The sequence below is a fragment of the Castor canadensis genome, chromosome 16 (genome assembly GCF_047511655.1).
Source record: "Castor canadensis chromosome 16, mCasCan1.hap1v2, whole genome shotgun sequence".
Lineage (NCBI taxonomy): Eukaryota > Metazoa > Chordata > Mammalia > Rodentia > Castoridae > Castor > Castor canadensis.
The window spans coordinates 3973822-3997775 of record NC_133401.1 but is presented as its reverse complement, the minus strand read 5'-3'; the positions used below and the strand labels follow the sequence as shown (position 1 = coordinate 3997775).

Below are 23954 nucleotides of genomic sequence, written 5' to 3'. Positions count from 1 at the left end.
CAGCCTCTTTGGGTAAGGAAGGAACCAAGGGTCAGAAGAAGGGATGGCAGCGGCACTTTGCCTAGGGACAGCCAGGCCTTGGGCATCGGGAGGAAAAGATTCTACCTCCTAGCACCAGAATGGCCTTCTGGGCAAACAAGCTTATTTTAAATATACCAGAGAAGCTCAAATGTAAAGATAATAGGAGGGAGAACCTACCCTGAAGCTACAAATTTATCTTGTAAGCCATGTTTTCAATTCCAGACATATTAGATCCAATGAGGCTAAGTGTGGGATGAGGTGACCTTGCATTCAAAGTCATTTGTGTGCACTGAGATGACCAGTTCAGGGATGGCTTCCAGCAGCTACTGTATGTGGTATCTTATACACATCTGCACTTTAACTTTTGAAAGTTGACTCTCTTTGCCCAGCTGGCAGTGCCAGTTTGTGGTTCTGCTGTTGAGGAGGATCCTAGATGATCTAGGGCCACCCCATCCCCAATCCTTCATCCCATACCTGTGGGCTCTCCTGAATTCCCTCTGAACACACTCAGGGAAAGCATACGTCTAATGTCACCTTGACCTAGCTAGCCTTGTTGTACTTGGAGGAACAGGACAAGGTGATGGGAACTAGAAGACATGGTGATTTCTGACCTTAAGAAGAAGAAATTAGGAAGATCTATTGGTCCATGTCCTCTCACCCCAAATAACATATTTGTGGAGCACACCTTGAAAAGATTTTGATCTGTCTCCTTGGTTTTTTCTTAGCAAATAAATAACTTGAAAGCTGGCAAAGTCATGGAAACCTATTTTCTTTCCATGGGTTTGAGGTTGAGAGCTCTGAGGGTGGTACAGGCTTGGCTCTCCTGGAAGCAGTATCTTCAGCATCCACACAAGACACCCATTTCTGAAGACATGACCCCATATTATTCTGTGGGGCCAAGGAAAGAAATAGAGCCCACTGGAGTGGGCTCACTTTCTCAGCCATTCTTCTGTGACATGGGGACCAGAGTACACCCAGGGTGAGGCTCCCACTCCTAGGCAGGGATACACCTTCTTTCCACAGGAGCAGGGAGGGTCAGGGGGTAAATTCAGGGCTGTCTTCTGTCCCTCGTCTACTTTCATTCTACCCAACACACTTGAAAAAATGCCTGATAGAAGAGGGAGCAATGGTAAAAGTTGGAGAAAGGAAATTAAAGGATAAAGTAAAAGTTCAAACCAATTCACAGACCACCTGACAAGGGACCACAGAGGTAACTTTCCTCACCCCTCCATCTTTCTGTTGCCTGCTTCTGAAGTGGCTGGGCCCTTCATGGGCCCACTGTGTGGTCAGCAGGCCAGGTGAGGGGATTTTGTGTTGCAGTCTGCAGAGGGACAGTCATGAGTGCTGTTATGTTCTACATGGGGCAGGTATGAAGAGGAGGGTGTCGTCCCAGCTCAGTGAAGCCACTGGGTTCTTGATGGGGCTGGACCCCTTTCTGCACCCATGTTTTAAAACACAGCACCCATCCAGGCATCATCTCAGACTCACATGCAAGGCCCTGTGAGCATGCTACTGTCCCAGATCCCCTAGCCTTCCCTGCACTTGGCTTTTGGCTTCTGAGGACATTTCCTGGGACCACCCACCATTCCCTTCATCGTCGTGGCTCAGAGTTTCGTTTTTCCAGGGGGGATTAGGCTAAGAGTAAACGCCATAGACCTTCTGGCCCTCCCAGAGAAAACCATTTTGGTGTAAAGTGAAAATTAGACTCTTAAATCGGCGAAGAAAGCTGTTTATCTTACAAATTTATTCCTTTTATTGGGCCACACAGCTCCAAATAGAAAGATAAAAGGCAAGCAGATACAGGACATCACTTCGAGTGACAGAGAGTGAGGCACAGCCTGTCACAACTTCTGTAAAGATTCCAGAGCAGAGTGTCTGCCTTGTCTCCAGATTTATCTAGAATGTGCTCTGGGCCAGGCTTCACCAAAAGCTCCCCTAGAAATACACCCTCCATCATCCCTTCCACAGCTGCTATTCACAGCTGCTGCCTGGCTCTGTTCATGGGGGAGGGGGAGTTTCCATTGGAAGAAGTGTTGGGGGAGGGGAAAGTCGTGAGACAGGAGGACCTGCAAGAAATCACCTTTGGAAGTCTGCACCTGCCTGACTCTAGCCTGAGGCCAACACCGGGGACACTTGAGTCCTGCTTATAATTTAAATTGACAGCTCTTGGCCTCTGAACTTGAATTGGTATCTTACCTCTATTTCAAGGGACACTTTGCAGAATTTTAATCAGGCCGATTGATGCTTAAGTTGGCCCAATGATCCCAGCTAAAGGAGAGCTGGGTGATGTAAGGGGGGCAAATGTAACCTACTCTGTCTGGGTTGGAGCAGGTGGGAGTATAGAAGGGATGGAAGGAGATGGCATCTTGGCTGTATAAATCCAGTGAACCAGGTGTGGTGGCGCACACCTATAATCTAGCACGTAGAAAGCTGAGGCAGGAGGATTGAGAGTTTGAGGCCAACCTGGGCAACATAGTAAGTTGGAGGCCAGCCTGGATCACATGGCTAGACCTTGTGTCAAAAAAACCAGGGAAGGAGGATGTGGCTGGTAGACCACTTGCCTATGCAAGGGCCTGGGTGTGTCCCCAGCATCACAAAACAAAACAAAGACCTGAGTTGGGTTATCTTGGAATTTAGTCCCAGGCCATTGCTCTTTTGGGCTCCTAGTAGACTCAGTCTGTAGACCCTAGAATGGATGGGACTCTGTGTGTGGGGGAAGGGAGAACATTGGTGTGACCTGACTTTGCCACATGCTCTTGTGTTCTTTGTCCTTATCCATAAACTATCTTTAGTGTGACATTTCCACATTCATTTGAACAACGGCAGATCTAGCACTTGGTGAGGTGGGCTGATAGACTTTCAGGTCTCGGTGAGACTGAGTCTCGTCCTCCTAGTAATAAAAATTATGAGACAAAAAAATCTGAGTAATTATACCCTCCAAGTAGGTCTTCTGATAATGGCTAGGAGGCTGAGGAGGACAGAGTTGAAAGTGGCCTTTGCTGTGTTTTTCCAGGGTGGTGGTCTGTCTGGTTCTCCATGCTCTAAATATAGAGAGAACGCTCCAAATCAGAGTACCTCCACAGTGGCAAACACCCACATACGAATTCAGTGGGTTTGCCTTCATTTTATTCATGGTCTATAAGTCTGTCCCTTTTGGCCATTAGCAGAGAACACACCAGGAACGGATGTGGTAGAATAGAAGCAATTTGCATTTTACAGTGCTTAGAAGGTACAAGTCTTATTTATTCTCATCTCTACAGAACTCACAGATCTGCTCATTACCAGGAAGTTTCTCTTGTTCTCAGAGTAGATTTATCGCAAGGTCTGGACTGCGAGAGGGAAGATGTAACCAGACGTAACCTGCTGGCCCCAGGGGCCTCGGGTTCTATTCCAGGCCTTCAGCACCCCAGCTCTGGATGAGGCCTCCAACTCAGGAAGAAGAGGCAAGGCCAGATACAGTTCTCTTGTGTCCCCCTCCCTCGGACATGCAGATTCCCCAAGTCCTGTCATGTGTCCTCAACGTCTCCCCGGCAGCACAGTGATGTCAGGCTGTGGTTACTGCAGTAACCAAGATATTTTCACGGTTTTATTTATGATTATAACCCATCACTTCTGTGCACAAGGCAGCCGTATGTAAATTTTATTCTACTTTCTAATGGTTTGGGTTACATCACAAATAATGGCTTGGAGGGAAATTCGTATTGATACTTTACTGAGGAATTTCCCATCCCCCTGGTGATTCAAAAGCAAGGCTTCCAAGTTTATTGGACTTTTGAGGCTGAGTTTCTGCACATGGCTTTGAGTGTGGCCCTGTAGGTTTGTCATGGGCTAATTGTAGAACCACATTTCCCTAGTTTTTCTTCTTCCTTTCATGAGATTCCAGCAGCCAGGGACTCTGTAAGATACAGACTCGCCAATGAAGAAATGATCACTTTTGGGTAATTTTCTTTCCTGTCCCAAAATAGCCATACGTCTGCACGTCTTCCAGAATCAGCTGAGATGCTATTTTTCTTCCCCATTTGTTGCCAGCTACGATGCAAATGTAATTTTGATCCTATAGTGAACTTTCCAGCTAGTCCATCCTATAAATTAATCAGATTCAACAAACACCCACACTTTTAAACTTTTGGAAAAAAAAATATTTAATAGGAACTAAGCAAAAGAAGAAATCAAACCAGCTGCTGACACAGCTGTTTCTTCTCCTGTTTAATTCAGTTCAATATAAAGGTACCATATGCTGCTTAAAATGATGATAGGAAAGATGAAATAATTTAAGAGAATAACAAGAAAATACATGAATTGTCAGCATTCTGTCAGATTTAAAGAATGAAACAGACAGGTGTGGTATTGACATGTTTAACTTTGTGTGGAGTTGGCGGTTTTGGTGCGAACAACTTCTGACATGTGCTGGCGTGACGTGATAATGTCTCCTTCTCCCCCTACAGACTTTGGTGAGGAGGCGGGGAGGACCGCCGGCGTCCAGCAGCCCGCACTGCTTCGCGACAGGAGCCTGGGCTCGGCCATGAAGGACTGTCCCTACTGCGGGAAGACTTTCCGGACCTCCCACCACCTTAAGGTCCACCTGAGGATACACACAGGTGAGAGGGCAGGTGTGTCCAGGGCACAGCCCATGGGAGGAGAGGGGTCCCTGGTCCAGCTCTGTGTCTGGTCTAGGTCCACAGCTGTGTGTTAACTCAGTTTAAAGGAAGGACAGTTTGAGTTCATGGTTTCAGAGGTTTTAGATCACGGTGGGCTGGCTCCATTGCTTGTAGGCTGTGGCATGGCAGAAGCGTGCATCATGGTGGAAGGATGTGGAAGAAGAAATCTGATTGTCTCATGGTAGCCAGGAAGCAGAGACAAAGCACTGCGTGTGCTGCAGACTCGCTCCTTCTTTTCCTTTGTCCCCATCTGGCCTCCAGCCCATGGGAGGGTGTTATCCCATTCAGGGTTGGTCTACTAGCACTTAGTGAACCCTCTCTGGACACACCCTCACAGATACACCCAGAGATGTGCTTTACCCATCTCCTAGGTGTCTCTCAATCCAATCAAGTTGAGAGTGAAGATTAAGCAGGGCTAGAGTTAAGGCTCAAGTGGTAGAGCTCTTACCTAGCAAGCTCAAGGCCCTGAGTTCAAACCCAAGTACCACCACCAAAAACAACAACAGTATTTGAGAGGTGGAGATTGGAAGGATTACAGTTCAATACCAGCAGGGAAAAAAAGTTAGCAAGACTCCATCTCTACAACCAAAGCAAGACTCCATCTCTACAACCAAGCTGGACATTGGATCCTACCTGAAAACTAACTGAAGTAAAAAAAGGACTAGGGGTGTAGCTCAAGTGCTAGAAAGCTTGCCTGGCAAGTGTGAGGCCTTGAGTTCAAAACCCAGTACCACCAAAAGAAAAAAAAAAAAAAACCCAGCAAAGATTAACCATCACACACACAGGAACATTCTCCATAACCAGTCTTTATGTCACTGATATATGACCTGATTCCTTACTTAGCAGTCACCCTCCCAAAATGACACTGGACACACAGGCGTACACATCACGTGGTCCAGGTCTAGGGTAAAGATGCCTTGTCCGAGCTCCAGGACACTGTGCTAATGGCTCCTTCCGACTATGTTGATGTAGTACTTCTTGACACCCTTGTCTGAACCAGGAGTGTTTGAGATGTAAGTGACAGGTCCCAGTTCAACCTCTTCTAAGTCTAGAAGGGAATAAGGGGTGTCCCCCAAACATCCAGGAACACCCCTGGGGCAGAGCAAATGGAACCAGCTCCCTGGTACTACAGTAGGGGAGGCTGGATGGCTCACCACCATGTGTCCCCAAAAGAAATGTGCAGGTACTCTTAGCCAAGCAGAAGGGATGGCAGTTGTCCCACTCTGCTCATTCCTCATTTGCCACCATCCCAACACTTTGCCATGACGACATTTGTCTTGCTGTCTGCCTTGCGCCTCAACCATGGTCCTTTTGAGATTTTCTGTTAGTTGCTTGTACATTGCCAATGTAGAAAAAAAATCTATCTGAGATATGGACACCTCCATTTTCTTTGATTTTTCTCCTGACATTTTATCTATCCAAGTATGAGCTGCTTCAGAGGATAGACAAATATGCCATCTATTTTCAAAAATAATTGTGGCCTATTTCCAAGGAATCAATAACCATACTTGGGATGCACACCGATATTGAGTATACTTGGGCCTGTGTGCATGGCATGGTTGAAGACGAGGGCCCCTCCCCTGGCACCCAGAAATGTCACTGACACCTTGAGGAATCAGGAGGACAGATGGCAGGGGGCCAGAGGTCGTCTCCTTACTCATCACCTGCTTGTCCTGCAGCACACCTCTCAAGGCATCATCTCAGGCCAGAGGGAGCTTTAAAACTACGTGCCAGGGTCACTGTTCTCCCAGAAGACCCTGTGGTCTGACTGCTCCACCCTGACCCCATTCTGCACTGTTCTTCATTCTCTTCCTCTCTCTGGAACATCCTTGTCCTCTTCCTGTTCCACTAATAGTGTCTGTCCCTGCTGCAGGACCTTTGCACCACCACTGCTGCTGTGTGGAACTTCCTTCCTCCATGTGGTCATCCAGGGCTTACCTTGAATGTGATCCATTCAGAGACCATCCCTGACTACCTACCTAAAAACCCTTCCCAGTCCCTGCTTTATTTTCCCCATGAACTGCAGTCATCTCTTTTTTTTTTTGGCACAATCGTTCCTTTCCTTATATATTATTGTTTCTCTCTCACCAAGTACAGCTTAGGATTTGTGAGGGTGGCAACCCTGACCATCTTTTGCATTGCTAGCATTTCTGTAGCCCCCTCCCCACCGGTGTGCCCACAAGACTACCTTACACTTTGCAGGGGCACACTGCCATTTTTTTTTTTTTTTGAAAGGCTGAGTGACAGAACAAATGCTAGAATGAGTAAGGGGCCCTCTTCCTGGTATCCTTGTACTGTACGGAGGGATCAAGTACAGTAGGGAACACAGAGTCCATGACACCATCGCATAACGTCAGATTGTAAGAGCTAGCTTCCTGGGAGTCCCCTTCCCCTAAAAGTTCAGGAGGGATTTCTGAGCTCCTGCACTGTGTACTTGTCTGCCAGACACCTGTGTGGCTTGTGCCTTCCCCTCCAGGGTTGACACCCGTGTCCCTTCTCAGTGAGCCCTTCCCCTCCCTGACTGTACTCTGCCCCCTCCCCCGGGTACCCACACTCCTTGCTTCCTTCTTTTCTCCTCCCATTTGGCATAGCTTACATGTGCACCCACTATCATCTCTCTAAGTGCTAGAGTGTGAGTTCTGTGAGAGCAAAGGCTTCTTCTGTTTGTCCAGTTGAGTCTACAACAGAGCCTGGCTATCACCATTTTCTGGATGAATGAATGTTATAGTGGTGGTTGTTGGGGGAACACACAGACTTGAGGATCCAGGAGGCTGTCTATTGGGTACCCGCTGCTGGGCGGTCCACAGGAGAGTGGAAACCAGGCCAGGTGTGTTTGGTGATTCTGTGCTTTTAGGTGCTGTGATCCAGCACTGGGCTGACTTTTCCAGGTGGGTGGTGGCTTCCCAGAGGTGGGGCTGACCTTGAACTGAGGCAGCAAAACAAAGGGCTCCTGAAGATCCACCCCAGTCCACAGAGTGCTTCCGGCCCAGTAGGACCAAAACTGCTGGAAGGAAGGAAGTCATCCCAGATGGAGGCAAGTGGACACTCCATTCTGCTGTCTTAAGCCTTGAGAAAGATTCATTTTTCCTACCTTCTGCTTTGCAAACTTGTAAACTTTGACCAGTGGTTGGAGGCACCGAGAGAGGCAAAACAGGGCCATTGGCAGAGACATTCCAGAACCTTCTTAGCATAAGAGAAAAAAAAATGAAAGAAGCCATGGAAACCTCACATCCCTGCCATTCCTGCCCTCCGAAACAGCAGTGTTTAAAAAGCAGACCGTAACCAGATAAAGATCAATTTCCTTTTTAATCTAAGAACAAAGAAATTGGGAAATGCTTACACTCGTGCATTTGAATGCAACAGAAAGCAGCCCATGGTAGAAATCACCCAAGTAAACATCTATCGAGACAATAGGAAAGTGTAGATTACACGAACAATTAAAAATCAAAATCAGGTTATTTGTTACTAAACGATTTCATGTGAGCTCAAGTGGCTGTGATGCCCTGAACTGTCTCCCCTCTGCTCCTTGTATTTCTAACGACAGGGCCAGGGGAGAGAAGTCTGTGGAAGATAACATATGCTTGCCAAAAATGCTGTCATTTAAAGTTTTTCTGCACTGGAACCATACAAATGCATTTCACATCTAGCATGTAAAAAAAATTTAAAAAAAAGACATTTAAAATGGTTGGGTTACGAGCAGGGATATTCTCTGCATTTTCCTATCCCACTCCATCTTTATTAGAAGTCTTGATCATATGACATCGACTGATAAAAGCCATTTTCCTTTCTTTTCTCCACCGCATTTACTTAATTACTGCTCTTCTCCCAACACCTGTTTATTAGAGACGCGCTGAGTAGACGCACCAGTCACATTGGCTCTGAACATCTGGGGGCTGGGGAGAATCTATAAGTAGCTAGGATGCTTCTGCTTCCTCCATCCTCTGCGCCCCCCCCCGCCAAGCCAGCTTCTGCCAGGTCAACCAGGGATGGATCAAGGGGAGGCACCTGCAGGACCTCAGGAGTCTCCATAGCCATTCTGATCCTAGAGGCTCCCCTCATCTGGTTCCTGGAAGGACAGACATTATCCATTGTCACTTCAAACCCAGGGAAAGCTGAGACTTTCTCTTCTGGGAATTAGTCCCCCCCCCCCCCCCCCGGATAGATTAGGACTCCACCATCTTCTGGAGCACAAGGCTGTGACCTGAGGCCAGAGCTGGTCAGCACGGGTGGAAAGGAGTTTGTTATCTGTCAGGGTTCTCCAGAGAAACAGCAATAGGAGATGTTAGGGCCAGGCTCCTACACGATGATGGCTCTATAAGATTATAATGGAGCAGAAATGTCCTGTGATGTCACTGCACAACTTATTCTGTGTCTATGACGATGCTAGTATAAATTAACCTACTCCTGCTGGCTGCATCAGAGTGTACCGTGTAATTTCACCTGGTCCATAATACTCAGTGATAAATGCCTGTGTTACTGCTCTGTGTATTCACTATGCTGTACTTTTGATCATTGTGTTAGAGTGTACTCCTACTTATAAACAAGCTCACTGCAAAATAGCACAAGCTGGCTGCAGCCTTGTGTGTCTTGGGTTTACCCAGTCTCTTGATTGCATTGAAGCCACATCAAGTGACTGACCCTGGACTTGTGTAAGTGCACTCACTCTGTGATGTTCGCACATGGATGACATTGTCTTATGACACACCGCTCAGAATGAGTCTCCATTGTTAAGTGCTACATGACTGTGTGTGTGCATTTATTTAATTTATGATGAGAAATTGGCTCATTGTGGAGGCTGGGAAATCCCAAACCTACACTTGGTGAGCTGGAGACCCAAGAGAGCCCATGGTGTGAGCTCCACCTTCGAGAGTGAGTCACATACAGGAACCCAGCTCCAAGGCAGCCAGACAGAGAGCCCCGTCTTTCTCAGCCTCCTTCAACAGATTGGAAGAGGCCCACCCATCTTGAAGAGGCTGCTCTGCTGAGTCTATAGATTGAAATGTTACTCTCATACAGAAACATCCTTAATGAAACATCCAGGCACCCCAGAGCCTACTCAAGTGAGCACAAAACTAAGCATCACAAAGTTACATTAGCAAACATTTAATCATAATAGGCAACAGGAGGCAGGGATGTCCCAAGGTCCGCCCCACCCCAACTTATCCAACCATCTCATTATCAGTCACCCACAAATGCACTCTATCCTTCTCAAGATTCCTCCTCAGGAAGCTGGGTGCTTGGGGACACTCCAGAGGGTCCCATGTCCCTGTTTCATGTGCAGGAGAAAGGCAGATACTTAAAGGTCACTGAGAGGCTGGAGTAGGTGTTTGCCCCCAAGGTCCCTTGATAAGGGGTGTCACCCCTGCCTGGGCTTCAGGACTCTAGGTTGGGATGTCTCTAGCAGTTCACTCAAGTGAGGGTATCCTAGAGGGACTGTGGTCTCAGAGCGACCATAAAAGTATAATAAGCAACCTCACTTGTGAAAACTCAAAGATCCTAAAGTCCAGCGACTAACTAAATCTCATTAATAGTTTTAGTTAGTATTTTAGGAAGTGGTTTATTGACCCTGGTTGTGATGTGCTGTACTCATGGTCCATCTCTCATCTCTGAGTCGAGATCCTCTTTTACCTGTGAATCTGCACAGGAAGTCAGAGTCCAGGGTCTCAGCCAAGGTCAGGTGGGTGTGGCCTCAGGTACCCATCTCTGCCTGCCCTGGGGACATAGCAACAGTTGGTGCTGTCTGGGTGGGAGGAAGAGATACGCCCTCACCCCTTCAGTATGGGGCCAGAGAGAATTATGTGAGGGAGTGTCTTCTCCCCCACCTAGCAGGGCTGGAGAGGGCCACCTGGATGTTATCCTGTTCCATGTACTTTCCATGCACACCCACCTGCAGGCGCTGAGCTAGGCTCTGCACATCAGTTTGTTCCTGAGCCTCTCAAGGTTGGAGTGACCAGGGTTCCCTCTCCTGCCAGGCTTTGGTGGTATGTGGGGTGGGGAGGAAATGGACCCCAGAGATAGGAAGTTCCCCACCTGGAGTTGCAGTACTGGATTCCAGGTTGCCAGCTTGATCTGCGTGTCTTGGAATGCCATTCCCTTCAGCTCTGCACTGCGTTGATATTTTTACTTTTCCATGTGAATTTCCTGCTTGCTTTAGGGAATTAATGCAACATTTTTTTGACAGTGTGTGTCTACACCACAGCCAGCAGGAGAGAAAGAAGTGGCTTGTGCTCACAGGTGGTGTTGATGCAGCCTCCAGGTGACTTAAAAGGGAAGTACTGTGCACCCAGCCCCTCCTTCACCCCCAACTCAGACTGGCCCCAAGCCAGGCCTCCATAACCCTGCTTGCCTTGGTTTCCCCACTTAGCACAATGCGGTAGAGAGGCGTGAAGCAGGGAGACAGTCACAGAAAGATGTGCAGATGCTCTGATCTCTGGGTGGCCACTGGGTGGAAGTGTTTCTGGCAGCTGGAGAGAGAACTCCTGATACCATCATGGAAATTCCTGTCCTCTCCAAGGGGCGTCCCCAGCACTAACTGGTGGGGACATGCAGGTGCAAGTTGAAGAAGCTTGGTCCAATCCAGGTGCCTCGTGTCTGGTGTACACAAATACTTCCATATTTCCTTTTCTATATAAGGTAACCTGGCTGTTATAACACCAAGAATATAAAAGCACCTTGAATAAATTTCCCCAAATGAGTTGGCTAAAATGGGAACACTTCCTGTCTCCTTTCCCAAAAAGACAGCCTGTCTTGTTGTCCTCAGGACTATGGGAACATTTACCTGAGCAATGGTGAAAAAAAAGAAAGAAAAAAAATTCCAAAAAGGAGACGTCTTTCTTCCTTTCTTTTTTTTTTTGAATTGGAACTCCACCGTTTTTCTATTTCTAAGACAATCTAAAAGCCCATTTTGTTCCTTTTCCGTCCTTCATCCTTGGGTTTCCTGCCTTAATGACATCCCAAACTTTTGTTGAAAATAATTGATTGAATTTAAATTTCCTTAAAAGTTTAAGAGGTAATGTTACAGTATAAATTTCCTACCAAACACTAAGTAGGGAAATATCCATTAGTGGAATTAAGTAGAGTTTCTAGGTAGCTAACAACGTACGGTATACAGTAGGGCATGGCTAATGAACACTGTAGTGGGTGATATTTCATTATACAAATTAATGCTCACATTTTAATGGGGAAGTCACATAATGAATCTCGGCTTCCGTGACAGCAATTAGAGACACAGATTGTCCCCTTCTGGACAAGGCACTGTTTAGCAATAAGCAGCTGTGTGAGATGTCTTCAGGTTTACAGCATATATATGCTTTGGGGAAATTAGTGTACAATTTATATTAATGTACTGAAACTTTGCTGCAAAGGCACCACCATATTTATCTCTCCTGGTATTAACTAAGTAAAGACATTTTGGAAGACTAAATAAATACCCGATCTGGGATGCAAATACAGAGAAATAGTCAGTTGCTCAACTCGAAAGTAAAATCACTTTTGAAGATTTAGCAAAAAAAAAAAAAAAAAAATTAGGAGCATGAATCACTTCTTAAAAGCCTAATCAAGGGATTGGCAAAGACTTATGTGAATTCACCTGTTATTTTTGGAGAAACGCTGTTGGAAACTTGCCCTGAATAGTCCAAAATAATTCTCTGGAAAGCAAGGGCTCTTGTGGTCTATCTAGTGCAAGGTGGATGTTCAGAATAATAAAAGATATGACCATGTAAAAATAGGTACAGAGAACTAATTAAACCACCTGGTCATATATTTCTAAAAATTTATGATCCCCTGACTGGGGAGAAGTTATTGATGATATAACACCGTTGAACACATAGCCCATGCCATATGTCAGTAGGAAGCTGGCTTAAAGTAAGATAAGTCCAATAATTTCATTTGTCTGGCGGAATGATGAAATGATTATTTGGAAAATTTTATTATGTCTTTTCCAGCAAAATGCCTTTTTCTAGAAATGCATCATTTGGACCCACAACTTATTCCTTTAATATGTTGTGAAAGGGTTCCCTGGTAAAGCATCCTTACTTGGTACAGCCAGTGGGTGGTCCAGTCACCGTACATCCTTGATTCAGACTGGCTGCTTGGTCCAGACAAAGTCCCCAACACAGAGCACAGTGATTCTCTCATGTTTAGAAAGTTTTAAACTAGGTACCATTTATAAAAAGTGAAATACTGCACATAGGAATCTGGATATAAGACTTTTCTTAGAAAATCAGAGTTGGTTCCAACTGCTGCTTACCAGAAGAAGCCTTTGCCCCTTCCCCACTGTTTCCTAATCACACAATCTACCTGGCTACGAAGACTCTGAGTGTAGGGACCCCACAACAAGCAGAGAGCAAGGACAGTGAGTCCCCAACATCATGGAGGGGACTGGAGGACTCATGGCCCCTAGACAGCTTGGGGCAGCCTGAGGGATCCCCACTCCCTCACCATCCCCCCCCCACCCAGGAGTTTTGAACTCATTTATACCCTAAGTAGTCAATCATTCAACTAGACAGAGCTGCTGGCAGGGTCTGGGACTGCCTCTGCCCCATGGCTGCACAGGGAAGACCTGTCCAAGTCTTGGGCATTCCAGCCCCAGTTGGGGATTGGCGGCTGGGTAGGCCTGCTACCTGCCTCCTCGCTGAAGTCTGGCCATGTCTGCAGCCTGGGACTTCTCAGAGTCCGCCTAGCGCACTTGCATTGAGGAATGTGTCCAGACATGGTGGCCTTCACAGGTGGACAGAGCATTGTCTGGCACTGGCCAAATGGAGGCGGGACCTTGACCGTACTTCTGAGCCCGGCCCTTTAAATGTGCTGATCAGCGTTTCTTCTCAGTTGCTACCCCACCCTATCTGGGCCAATGTTGTGAAAAGTTTGCCTACTGAACACTCTGCAATGTGTCCTTTGGGGAACGAATGCTTGGGAAGCAGCTGGGATGTTTCCTGCAGAACGTAAAGCTCGTGGGCTGCTTGGGAGTCTCTGGAGGACAGGCTCACCCCAAATGACTCAAGTCCCCTGGGGGTGCTCAGCTAGAACTGCACGCTGCAAGGGCCTAGGCTTAATCTCAAAAGGAGTTCCAGTTTCTCTGTAGCCCTTGCCTTTGGGAAGGACAGGACAATAATGCTTATCAACTCATGTAGTTACTACAAAGAAATCTAAGTTAATTTTTAAAAAACCATCTACAAGGTTTATGCTACGCTGTCACTCTGGAGCATTTATCTAAAGAAGCAGGTGATGGGGAGTGGTCATCCAAGCAGAGTCCTTCAGGACTCAGGCGGGAGACACAGCTATAGAGACGAGATGGCAGAGGGTTCTTCTGTCCACAGCACAGAAGATGGGGAAGCTGTGGGTAGGAGGCTTTCCGAGCATTTTTTGTGCAACCAAAACAACCCTTGGAAATTCACAAGGTGGCCTCTCATTTCCTGGGATGTGGCCTGCGAGACTGAAAATGCTGAGTGGGACCATCCTGGTTTTTCAGAGGAGGCTGAGACCTCCTCTGAGCTTTGAAGAGCAGGGGCTGATTGCAGATACCCTGTCACCCTGCCTGCTGGGTGCTCCGTGTGGGTGTGAGTGTGCACATGTGGGTTCTACTTGTTTAATGACCATACGATATGTCTTCTCTGAGAACCATGGATGGTGGGCTATCCCTTTGCTCCTCCACTCAGTTCCCAGTGGTAAGAAGAGTGCGTAGGGGTACAAGGAACTCGGTCATCCACTGGTTCACAGTCAAAGGCTGTGTGCAAGTCAATGTGTATACTGCTGGAAATGTGGCATATTCAGCTCTGTCCACCCAACTTTCTGTGCAACTCAGAGACCCAGTGTAGCTCTCAATATGAGTTGAGAGGATTTGGCCTCAAAGAGCACATGCTCCAACAGCTCACGTTGCAGATTGAGGAAGCAAAGGTCCCAAGACCAGAATCCTGTCCAACAGGACACAGAGTAGCACAGGGAGCCTGGTCCCCAGTCCAGACGCTCCGGTTACCTCTGGGACCTAGACTGTCATCCTGCAAAATCATGCTACAGAAACCAGCTCACAGGGTGCTGTACACATTGTTCCCTACCCAGGCTCCAAGAAGGTCACTAAAGGAACTTGCAAAGACCCCCCCCGCCCCCCCCCGCCCAGCTCCCATTTGTACCTTTGGCCAATGAGCTCAGAATCTGGGGAGATGGGACTAGACACTGATACCTTTTGAAAGCTCCCAGGCCATGCTAGGTTGGTTTTGCAGAGTGAAATCTTTGGAGTATCTGTGTCAGAATTCCCAGAAACACTTGTTATAAATTCCAACTTCTGCCCCCACCCCAGACCTTGGGACAAACCCCACTAGGTACCAGGGCCCAGAACCCACTCATGCCTTTACTTACTTCCCAGTTGGTTTGCATGCTAGTAGGGGCTGAGAGCCACCACTGCAGTGTGTGCCCCCACACACATTCTGTGAGCCTCCCTGCCGTCCTCACCAGGCAAGTAGCCCCTGTCACTTGAGGCCTGGAAGTGAAGTCCACATTCTCCCTGTCCTACTAACACAGGCCCACACTTTCTCCTAAGCTCTTTCTCCAGATGCACCTAATCCAGGTGTGTTTCTGAATTGCAGCCTGAGTGTCTCTGGTACCTGCAGGCCTCACCTCTGCTGGCTTCTGCTCACTGGGCTTCCCACAGAGTCCATACTGACCTGTGGGCCAGGAGCCTAGGTTTTTGGTCTTGAGTCTCTTTTGTCACAATCTGCACTCCACACCCCTTAAACTTTAGGGCCTGCCTTTGTTGCATCTGGCCCAGGGGCTTCCATGGTAAGTTGAGTGAGAGGGGACATCAGCTGTCCTGAAGTGTCCCAGTCCAACAATGGCTCCATGGCCTGCAATGGAAAATCCAAGGGGCAGTGGCTTAAGCTACTGAATCTAACATAAGGATCCACTCCCCAAAGTGGAGCCTTCCTTCCATATTCACGCCATCGGTCTAGCCAGAGACCACTGTGGTCCTTCCATTTATGCTTAGAGAAGTCAATTCCTAATTGGTCCCCTTTCCAAACCAAGAGGGCATCTCTGAATATGTTTCCAGGGAGCTTTCAGCTGCTGCCAGGCACATGTGAGGAATTCTTAACTGCTTCCTGTGGACACAGTGGGCAGAGTGGCTCCAAAGATGAAGTTTGCAATCCACAGATGGTGTGGCCCAGTCTCCTGCTCAGATCCTGGGCTGGTAGGCCTCTTGTTTACAAAGTCCAAACTCTAAATGCCCTATGTGTGGAGAATGGTACCTCTGGGACTAGACACAGGAAAATGTCTTCAGAACACACCATTCACCAGTGATTCACTGGACCTTTCTAGAGGAATCTGTCCAACAATAGAACAGAGGTAGAGGATACTTAAGCCTCCTGGGAGAAATGATCAATCATGGGTATTGACAGGGTGCTATTACGAATAGAGCAACAAGGCCTGCCATGCCCGCACCCCCTGTCCCCCTCAATTCCTTCCAGGGAGCTTTACGGTTGCAAGGTCTGGAAAAGACTCAGGATTGCTAACAAATTCTTGGGGGCATGTTTAAAGCCACATTTGTCTACCTCCCTCTCCTCCTGTGTCCCACAATGCCTGACAGATGTGAGTTGTGTCTCCATGGTGGGGAGAACAATAGAAGTTGGGCGTTGAATTTAAATAAATATTTAATTCATGAAAATCATCTTATATGTTTTAAAACACTCTTTCAAGCTATTTTTATTCTCTGGAAAGCGCCGATTATAGGTAAATTACCCATTTTAGTACTGGAGCATTAGGTTTGCCATTAGTACAAATTTAAAGTACTACAAAGACCAGTAAATAATGTTAATTTCAAATACAGAAACGAAATATATTTTGTTCCTTTTTATTACTCATTTTCTTTTAAGTTTTATTGACCGCTTTTTATCTTAACTATATGTCTTTACACGGTGCAATCAGAATGCACGGTAATGATATTAATATTTTATTGAATCGGTATTTATAGTTCTTTATTTAGAAGCGGTGAAGTAGGTCTGCAGATATCTGAGCCCGTCTGGAATGGTGCCCTCCAAATAATGATAAATTACTTGTGCTGTGTGCCATTTGCTAATTATATCCATGATTTACTGCCGAGCAAGACTTAAATCATTCATTTCAGTCTTGCGTAACAGTGCCATAAAATTTTTAGGTTTAAAAATGGTTTCCATGTGTATAATTTAAACAAATTTTGGAGCTATTGTATACACAAAATATCGCAACCATCCATTTGTTACATACTTTGTCTCTTGAAACTTCTAGTTTTAATGATCACTGTGGTTGAAATTATTATGCTTAATTTTCATAATCATAGCTTTTAAATCTACAACCGTTTTCACATGTTAGATAAAGAAAAAGATTGCTAATTGTGTGTAGATAGTATGTCATCCCTGAATAGTCCCAAATGTACAAAATCATTAAAAACCTTAAGAGTACGAATTATTCTTCTATTTAAAAAAAAACAGTTGCTGTCTAACTAATTATTAGTTTGAGCTGCTTTGTTTCAAAGAACAAATGTTGACCCTTCCAGCCTTGTTCTGCACACCAAAATGAGATAAACACTTTCTCTTTTCTTATACCAATATCTTGCAGGTGAGAAACCCTACAAGTGTCCTCACTGTGACTACGCGGGCACCCAGTCAGCATCATTAAAGTATCACTTAGAACGACATCATCGTGAGCGACAGAATGGAGCTGGGCCACTCCCAGGGCAGCCCCCAAACCAAGACCACAAGGATGAGATAGCCAACAAGGCATCATTATTTATCAGGCCAGACATCCTAAGGGGGGCCTTCAAGGGGCTCCCTGGAATCGACTTCAGAGGGGGTCCTGCCTCTCAGCAGTGGACCTCAGGTGTGCTCTCCTCTGGAGAGCCTTCGGGCCAAGCCACCAGCATGGCTTCAGAGGCCTCTTCGGACACCCTGAAAGGTGCTGACCTTCCTTCCAAAAGCACCCACTTCTCTGAGATTGGAAGAGCTTATCAAAACATTGTGAGCAATGGCGTGAACTTCCAAGGGTCCTTGCAAGCATTCATGGACAGCTTCGTCCTTAGCTCCCTGAAGAAGAAGGACATGAAGGACAAAGCCCTGTCAGATGTCCCCTCTATGAAAGTCCACACAGTGGACAGTGGCGAGGAGAAAGCCAGTGGGAAACTCTCCCAGAGGAAGTCTGAGAAAGCTCAGTATGAACCTCTGGACTTGTCAGTGCGGCCAGACGCCACCTCCCTCCCAGGCTCATCTGTGACCATGCGAGACAGCATCGCCTGGCATGGCTGCTTGTTCTGTGCATTCACCACATCATCAATGGAGCTCATGGCCCTCCACCTCCAGGCCAACCACCTGGGCAAAGCAAAACGCAAAGATGCTGCTGCGGGGGTGATGGTGAACTGCAAAGAGCAGGCTCGGGAGCCTGGCAAGGTGGCTTTGCTGGCTGCGGTTCAATCAAACAAAGAGATGGGCCTTTCCAGCACGATTGGTGGCTGTCTAGACTCTGCTTCTGAGAAGGTGGCCCAAGGACAGGCCAAAGAGACTCTGGGGGACCAGAAGAGTGGCCCATGGCCCAGCCACGTCGACCCTGCATTTTGTAACTTCCCATCAGACTTCTACAAGCAATTTGGGGTTTACCCTGGCATGACCAGCTCAGGGGCCTCCAGTTCCTGCCCCAACAAGGATCCCGATGGGAAGGCCCACCCTGAAGATGATGCCCCAATCCTGATCCCTGAAACCACAAATAAAAACACTACTGATGATCTCTCGGATATTACCTCCTCTGAGGACATGGACTCCTCCAAGGGAGAGAACAACGACGAAGAGGAAATTGAAACCGAGCCAGAAATGATGAGCAAGCCACTGCCTGCCCTGGGCAAGGACAGCAGCAGTGATGGTGGGGACAGCCTGCTGCCCACGGGCACTCCCCAACCCGTCCAGGGCCTGGTCTCGCCTTTAGCTCCAGCCTCAGAGAAGCAGTGGCACAGCCCAGGCATTCTTCCTGGCCAGGACCCCTCGGTGGGGTTGCAGAAGCCGGAGCGGGGGCCGGCGGGTCTGGACAAGCCGTTGAACATGCTTTCGGTCCTCAGGGCATACAGTGCTGATGGCTTAGCTGCCTTTAACGGGCTGGCGGGCAGCACTGCAAACTCTGGATGTATCAAGAGGCCAGACTTGTGTGGTAAGTTTTAGAATCTGCTTCCTTTAGTTCATTTCCCGAAAGCATCAGAGCTGAATTGTGCTTTATTTAAAAAAAAAAAAAAATTGAGGTAGATGTACCCATTAGCAAATGTTAAACTGAGCCTAAAAAAAGAAAAACTCAGTGCTATATATGCAATATAGACAATCATAAAAGTGGATCTCACTTAGAAGTTTTAAAAGATAGACTTTTGTGGTCCAATTTGCATTAGAAAGCTATCAAATGCTTGGACCCAGGCATGGAAAGGGGGTGGTATCAGTGTGAACTACTCCTATTTTTCATTCTAAGTTGAGGAGGGAAAGCAAAACTACTTTCAAAACAAAAAAAGAGACATGGTAACTTGCAAACTTTTCAGTATGCAAAATTCACGCAAAAGAAGCCTGAAGACGGCTCCTCCTTACTGCTTTGCTAAGCCAAATCTGCTTCCATAACCTCTTTTATTGATAGAGAATGCTAAAATCATAACACACAAACCACAGTGTAGAAATAAAGCAAACTTCTCTGCAAATAGAGAGATGGGCTCAGGGTGTTTGTGACTCCTATTTAGACATACCAAGTGGCAGTCACCATGACCTGGGCTTTCTACTGTTGCCTTTTGTCTGTGTCTCTTTACTTGTCTGTCTGTTGTTCTAACAAGAAATGTACGTTGTGAAGTCTCTGATTAGTAATGCTGTGATCCTGTGTGTCTTGGATTTATGCCTGTCTGATCTTGTAGTAAATGGGCACTCTGTGCCTCCTTAGAGAATATGGCGGCCCCAGAGTCATTCCAGATTTTAAAACATAATCCTAAATGTGAAGCCTAAAGTTGCATCAAATGATGTTGAGGGGCTGTGGTGGGGGATCAGTGCCATTTTCTTGGCACCCAGATGTTTGTATCTGAAAGCCTGTCTCCAAGGAACAGCTCAGCATTGTGTCCTTCGAAAGCAGCCAAGTAGTCCCAGTAGAGACCAATGGCATTGGTACCTTTCTATATTTAATCCTTGAATGGATTTCTGAGATTTTATTTTGTCTGAGGCAGGAAGGAAGGAAGAAGGGAGAGAGGGAGGAAAGGAAGGAAGAAAGAAAAGGAAGAAGAAAGAGGGAAGGAAGGAAGAAATGGAAGGAAGGAAGGAAAGGAAGAAAAGAAGAAATACAAAAAGGGAAGGAAGAAAAGAAGGAAGGAAGAAAGGAAAGAAGAGGGAAAGGAAGGGAGGAAGGAACCAAGAGGGAAAGAGGGAGGGAGGGAAGGAAGGAAGAAATGGAAAGAAGGAAAGGAAGGAAGGAAAAAGGAAGGGAGGAAGAGAGAGGAAAGGAAGAAAAGAAGGAGACAAAAAAGGAGGGAAGAAAGAAATAAAAGGAAGAAAGGAAGGAAAGGAGGGAGGGAAGGAAGGAAGGAAGGAAGACAAGGAGGGATGAAAAGAAGGAAGAAAGGAAAGAAAGAGGGAAGGAAAAGGGAAGGAAGGAAGGGAAGAAAAGGAGAAAAAGGAAGGAAGGAAAGAAGAAATGAAAGAGGGAAGAAAGGAAAGAAGGAAGGAAGGAGGGGAAGAAGGGAAGGAGCGGGGGAGGGAACATGGGAGCCATTTCTGAACCTTAGCCTCCTGACTTTCTTTTAGCACAGAGCAGGATTCAGGAAGCCAGACTCTGGATTTATAACTTAAATTGATGTATTTCTTTTCCTCTCTCCTTCCTAATTCACTAAGAACTGGATCAAACAGTTGGAAATATTTTTTGAATTGTCAAAAATCTCTAAATGGATTTCTGACAGCTCAAACACAATATTGACAGTTCCTCATGCTGAATGGCTCACAAAGCCCCACTTACCCAGTACCTCCAGATCTATCTATTGGTCATGCACAATTCATTACTTTTGAAGTTATTAGCAATAATATTTAAAAAAAAAAAGGGGGTATTGAACCAGTTCAATTTCCCCCTCTTTTCTTCTGGAGAAGAAGCAACATCTAAATCTTGTTTCTTCCATTGTTTTAAGATTGTGACTGGGGTGGTTTCTTTTTTATTGTTGTTTGGGGATTTGTTTTTTCAGTTCTTTCAACTACCTAAGTAGGACCACAGTTCTTGCCAGGAACTGATGCATCAGAAACGATGAAAAAGTAGCATGTGTCTAAACTCGTTATTATTGAAATGAGCTTGTATTACCCTATAAATTTTCCCATCTTCCTACCAATGAGGAATGAAGGCTGTCTGCCTTGAGGAAGCCTGTCCAATGGTGTCCTTTGGCACCAGGGAGGGCAGAAGAGAGGGCAACACAGGTGGACCTGCTGGTCTGTCGAGCTATTCCCCTCCTGGCAGCACACAGCGTCAGGAATCTTAGGAATCTCTCACCCCTTCCCCAAATAGCAGCTGAGGATACTTCCCGGCATTCTCTGGTATGCATAAGAACCAGAGTCAACCTTTCAGCCCCCTGGGAAGCAGACCCTGGGATGCAAACTGAGGCTTTGCCTTTTTAATGGAGATGAGGACCCTTTGGGACCTGTCAGGCTAGAGGGCTTCCTGGCTGCTTAGCCAGGTCCCACTGTTCCAAAATGCCAAAACAAATTGTGGCCCTAAGTTTCTATTTCTAGAGATCATCAGTTCTGCATTTTGTCTGGTCTCACTCCTGTGTCCTTCTGCTGTAGATGGGATGCAGGCAGGGAAAGCCCTTGTAATCTTTGGATTTCCTGGGGATGAAGACGCATCCCTCTGGCCTTTGGGATGGCCTACCCCTGCCCAGCTCTCATTCATCTGCCCCCACATCTGCCCCAGTGTCATTGCAACCTCCTCATGTCTTTGCTGGCTATTGTACTATCCCAGGACCCAGAGGGGCTAGGCAGGGACATCTTTGCTAAGCATTAATATATCAGAGGAACACTTAAATTCATTGTGTTAGGAAATCTTTTTTCTTTTCCCTAAGTAGTCACGTTCACTGTCTTTGTAACACAGTCTACAGTTGTGAACTGCAACCTTACCCTGGCTATTTTTATTTATTGGCACAAGGTGTAAAATATTTGTAATATTCCCTCTTCTGTGTTCCACTTCAAGCAGATGTGGATTTTCAAACTGGCCCACCCGGTTGCTAGCTTGTCTTTTCTCACCAAACCAAAGAATTACCCTTATATTCTTCATCTCGGATAGAGTTTGGATCCTGATTTTGCCTGGTTAGTAAGCCCTCATCCTAATTTAGGTGCCCCTAGAAATAGACCTGGGGGAAGATTTGTGCCTCCCTGTTTTAAGGGAGAAGTCTATTCTTATGGGAGTAAAAGTGTTTGAAGAAAGATCAAGAAAACCTCGCTCACATCATGTATACCCCATGGAACCCAGGAGCCCCTCTTCTACCTGCTGGTAGGTTGGAGGATGTAGCTGCTCACCCTACATTTCTGGGTGATCCTATGTTGTTGGTTTTACTCCCAGGTACTTCCCTCATTATCACTGCTGCGTCCTGACTTTGAGGACTCTAGTCCTAAACTCCTCGGTGCCCTAGACTTGGGGTTCTGGCCAAGGTCAATACCAAGGTCAATTCATAGCTAGTGCTTTTTTAACTAGAGCACAGAAGGCAGCCATTGGGGAGGGGCTGGGCTGGCCAGTTGGTTTCCAAATGTCTTGTAGCACAGGAATTCTCAAAAGACTTTTCTACAGAGCCACCTTGAACTAAGCCGGAATGTGTACACCGCAGTTGTCCAGTCCAGCTGAGTGTCTGCTCCATTACAGGACATCCCACTCTAAAAGTGTTAGCTTCTTGAGGCAACTTCTAGGATCCAGGCATGGCCCTTATTTCTTTGTTCAGTCACAGAATATAAAGTACAAGGTGCCCCAGTGCCATCAGAGGACTTGAATGTCTTTTGGTTTTGTTGGAAAGGATTCCACTTTGGTTCTGTAGTGGATTAGGCTCCATATGAGAATTTAAACAGGGAGCAAAGGACAGATGAGGTCAGTGCTCACATCCATTGGCAAGACAAGGCAGAGAGACTCCTTGTCCAGTCTGAGAAATGATGGTGGAAGTGCTGGTCAGTAGGTAGCTTGGAAATCCATGAGAACATGGAAGGCACAAACCTTACCATGCACACAGGCTGCTCTGCAGAGTCCCTGGGGCTGGCTACATGGAGAGAGGTAGGACCAGGTGTCACCCCAGATTATGTACTCTCTGCCTTCTGAAACTGAGACAGACAGCTAAGGCATGAACTGCTGCGAGCTGGAATTTACTCTGTGTCCTGTAGTGAGCCTCTAGGAGTAGGACTGATGGGAGAAAATTAAAGTCAGGTTAAGGAACAGGCAGGGAGAAAAGCACAACCTTTCTACCCTTAGACACTGTGCCACCACTTGGGGACACCTGGCCAGGCAAGGAAGATCTCCCAGCAGGTTGATGGTGGACATGATCCCTGTGCACAGTGACTGTGAGGCAAAGTGACCCACTCATGCATAGGAAGAGTCCAGTGAGTAGCCAAGGCCACTAAGAGGAACAGTTTCGGTATTCCCAGTTTATTCTCAGGTTATTGGGAAACTGGCTTTTTAACCCCAATTATGTCTGAGACTGTGGAATAAGGGTTCTCCAGGCTTTCACAGCAATAAAAGAATTGGGGACTCCCCACAAAAAGGTTGGGCCTATTAAAACCTCTTCACCTTGTGTATCCTAAAATGTGTGATGAGGGCAACCAAGCCAAGTTCTCTGAAAATGTGACTCCTGTTTTCCCATAATTTCTTGGCACAGGCAGTGGTAAAACAGATACTGTTTTACCTCAGAACAGAGGTCAACAAAGTTTTTCTTAAGGGCCAGAGGGTAAATATTTTAGGCTTACAGGCAATGAGGACCCTGTCACCACTATCACTCAAAGTGAATGGGTGTGACTGTGTTGCATGGATTATGATGAACTCACACAGGAGGCAGGCTGGAGCTGGAGTCAGAGTTGACCAACCCTGGCTAAAGTGGAAAGAGAGATGTGTTCCTGTGGTCATCCCCAGGGAAGAGGTGCGGTCACCTGTCTTCTGTTGTGCCCCTGGCCAATGAGATGGTACTGGTAGGACTCATATCAGCCACTTCAGGCCACCATCCGTCACCTGCAATGCTAAAGACCTTCCAGACACAGAGGACTTGTAGACACAGATGGGCTGGTTAGGTGTTCCTGGAAGGCCATA

General features: G+C 46.7%; 1 protein-coding gene across 18 annotated transcripts in view; it reads left to right on the top strand.

Moving 5' to 3' along the window:
- Znf536 (zinc finger protein 536) overlaps window positions 1-23954 on the top strand; it is a 463499-nt gene that overhangs the window by 284696 nt on the left and 154849 nt on the right. For 17 of the 18 annotated variants that reach the window (XM_074058790.1, XM_074058788.1, XM_074058789.1 and 14 more), the window contains 3 exons: window positions 4467-4619; window positions 10861-10935; window positions 17262-18833. In XM_074058790.1, the coding sequence (XP_073914891.1) occupies window positions 4467-4619; window positions 10861-10935; window positions 17262-18833 (1800 nt within the window). The remainder of the gene's footprint in view (window positions 1-4466; window positions 4620-10860; window positions 10936-17261; window positions 18834-23954) is intronic. The other variant, XM_074058793.1, reaches the window with a different exon arrangement.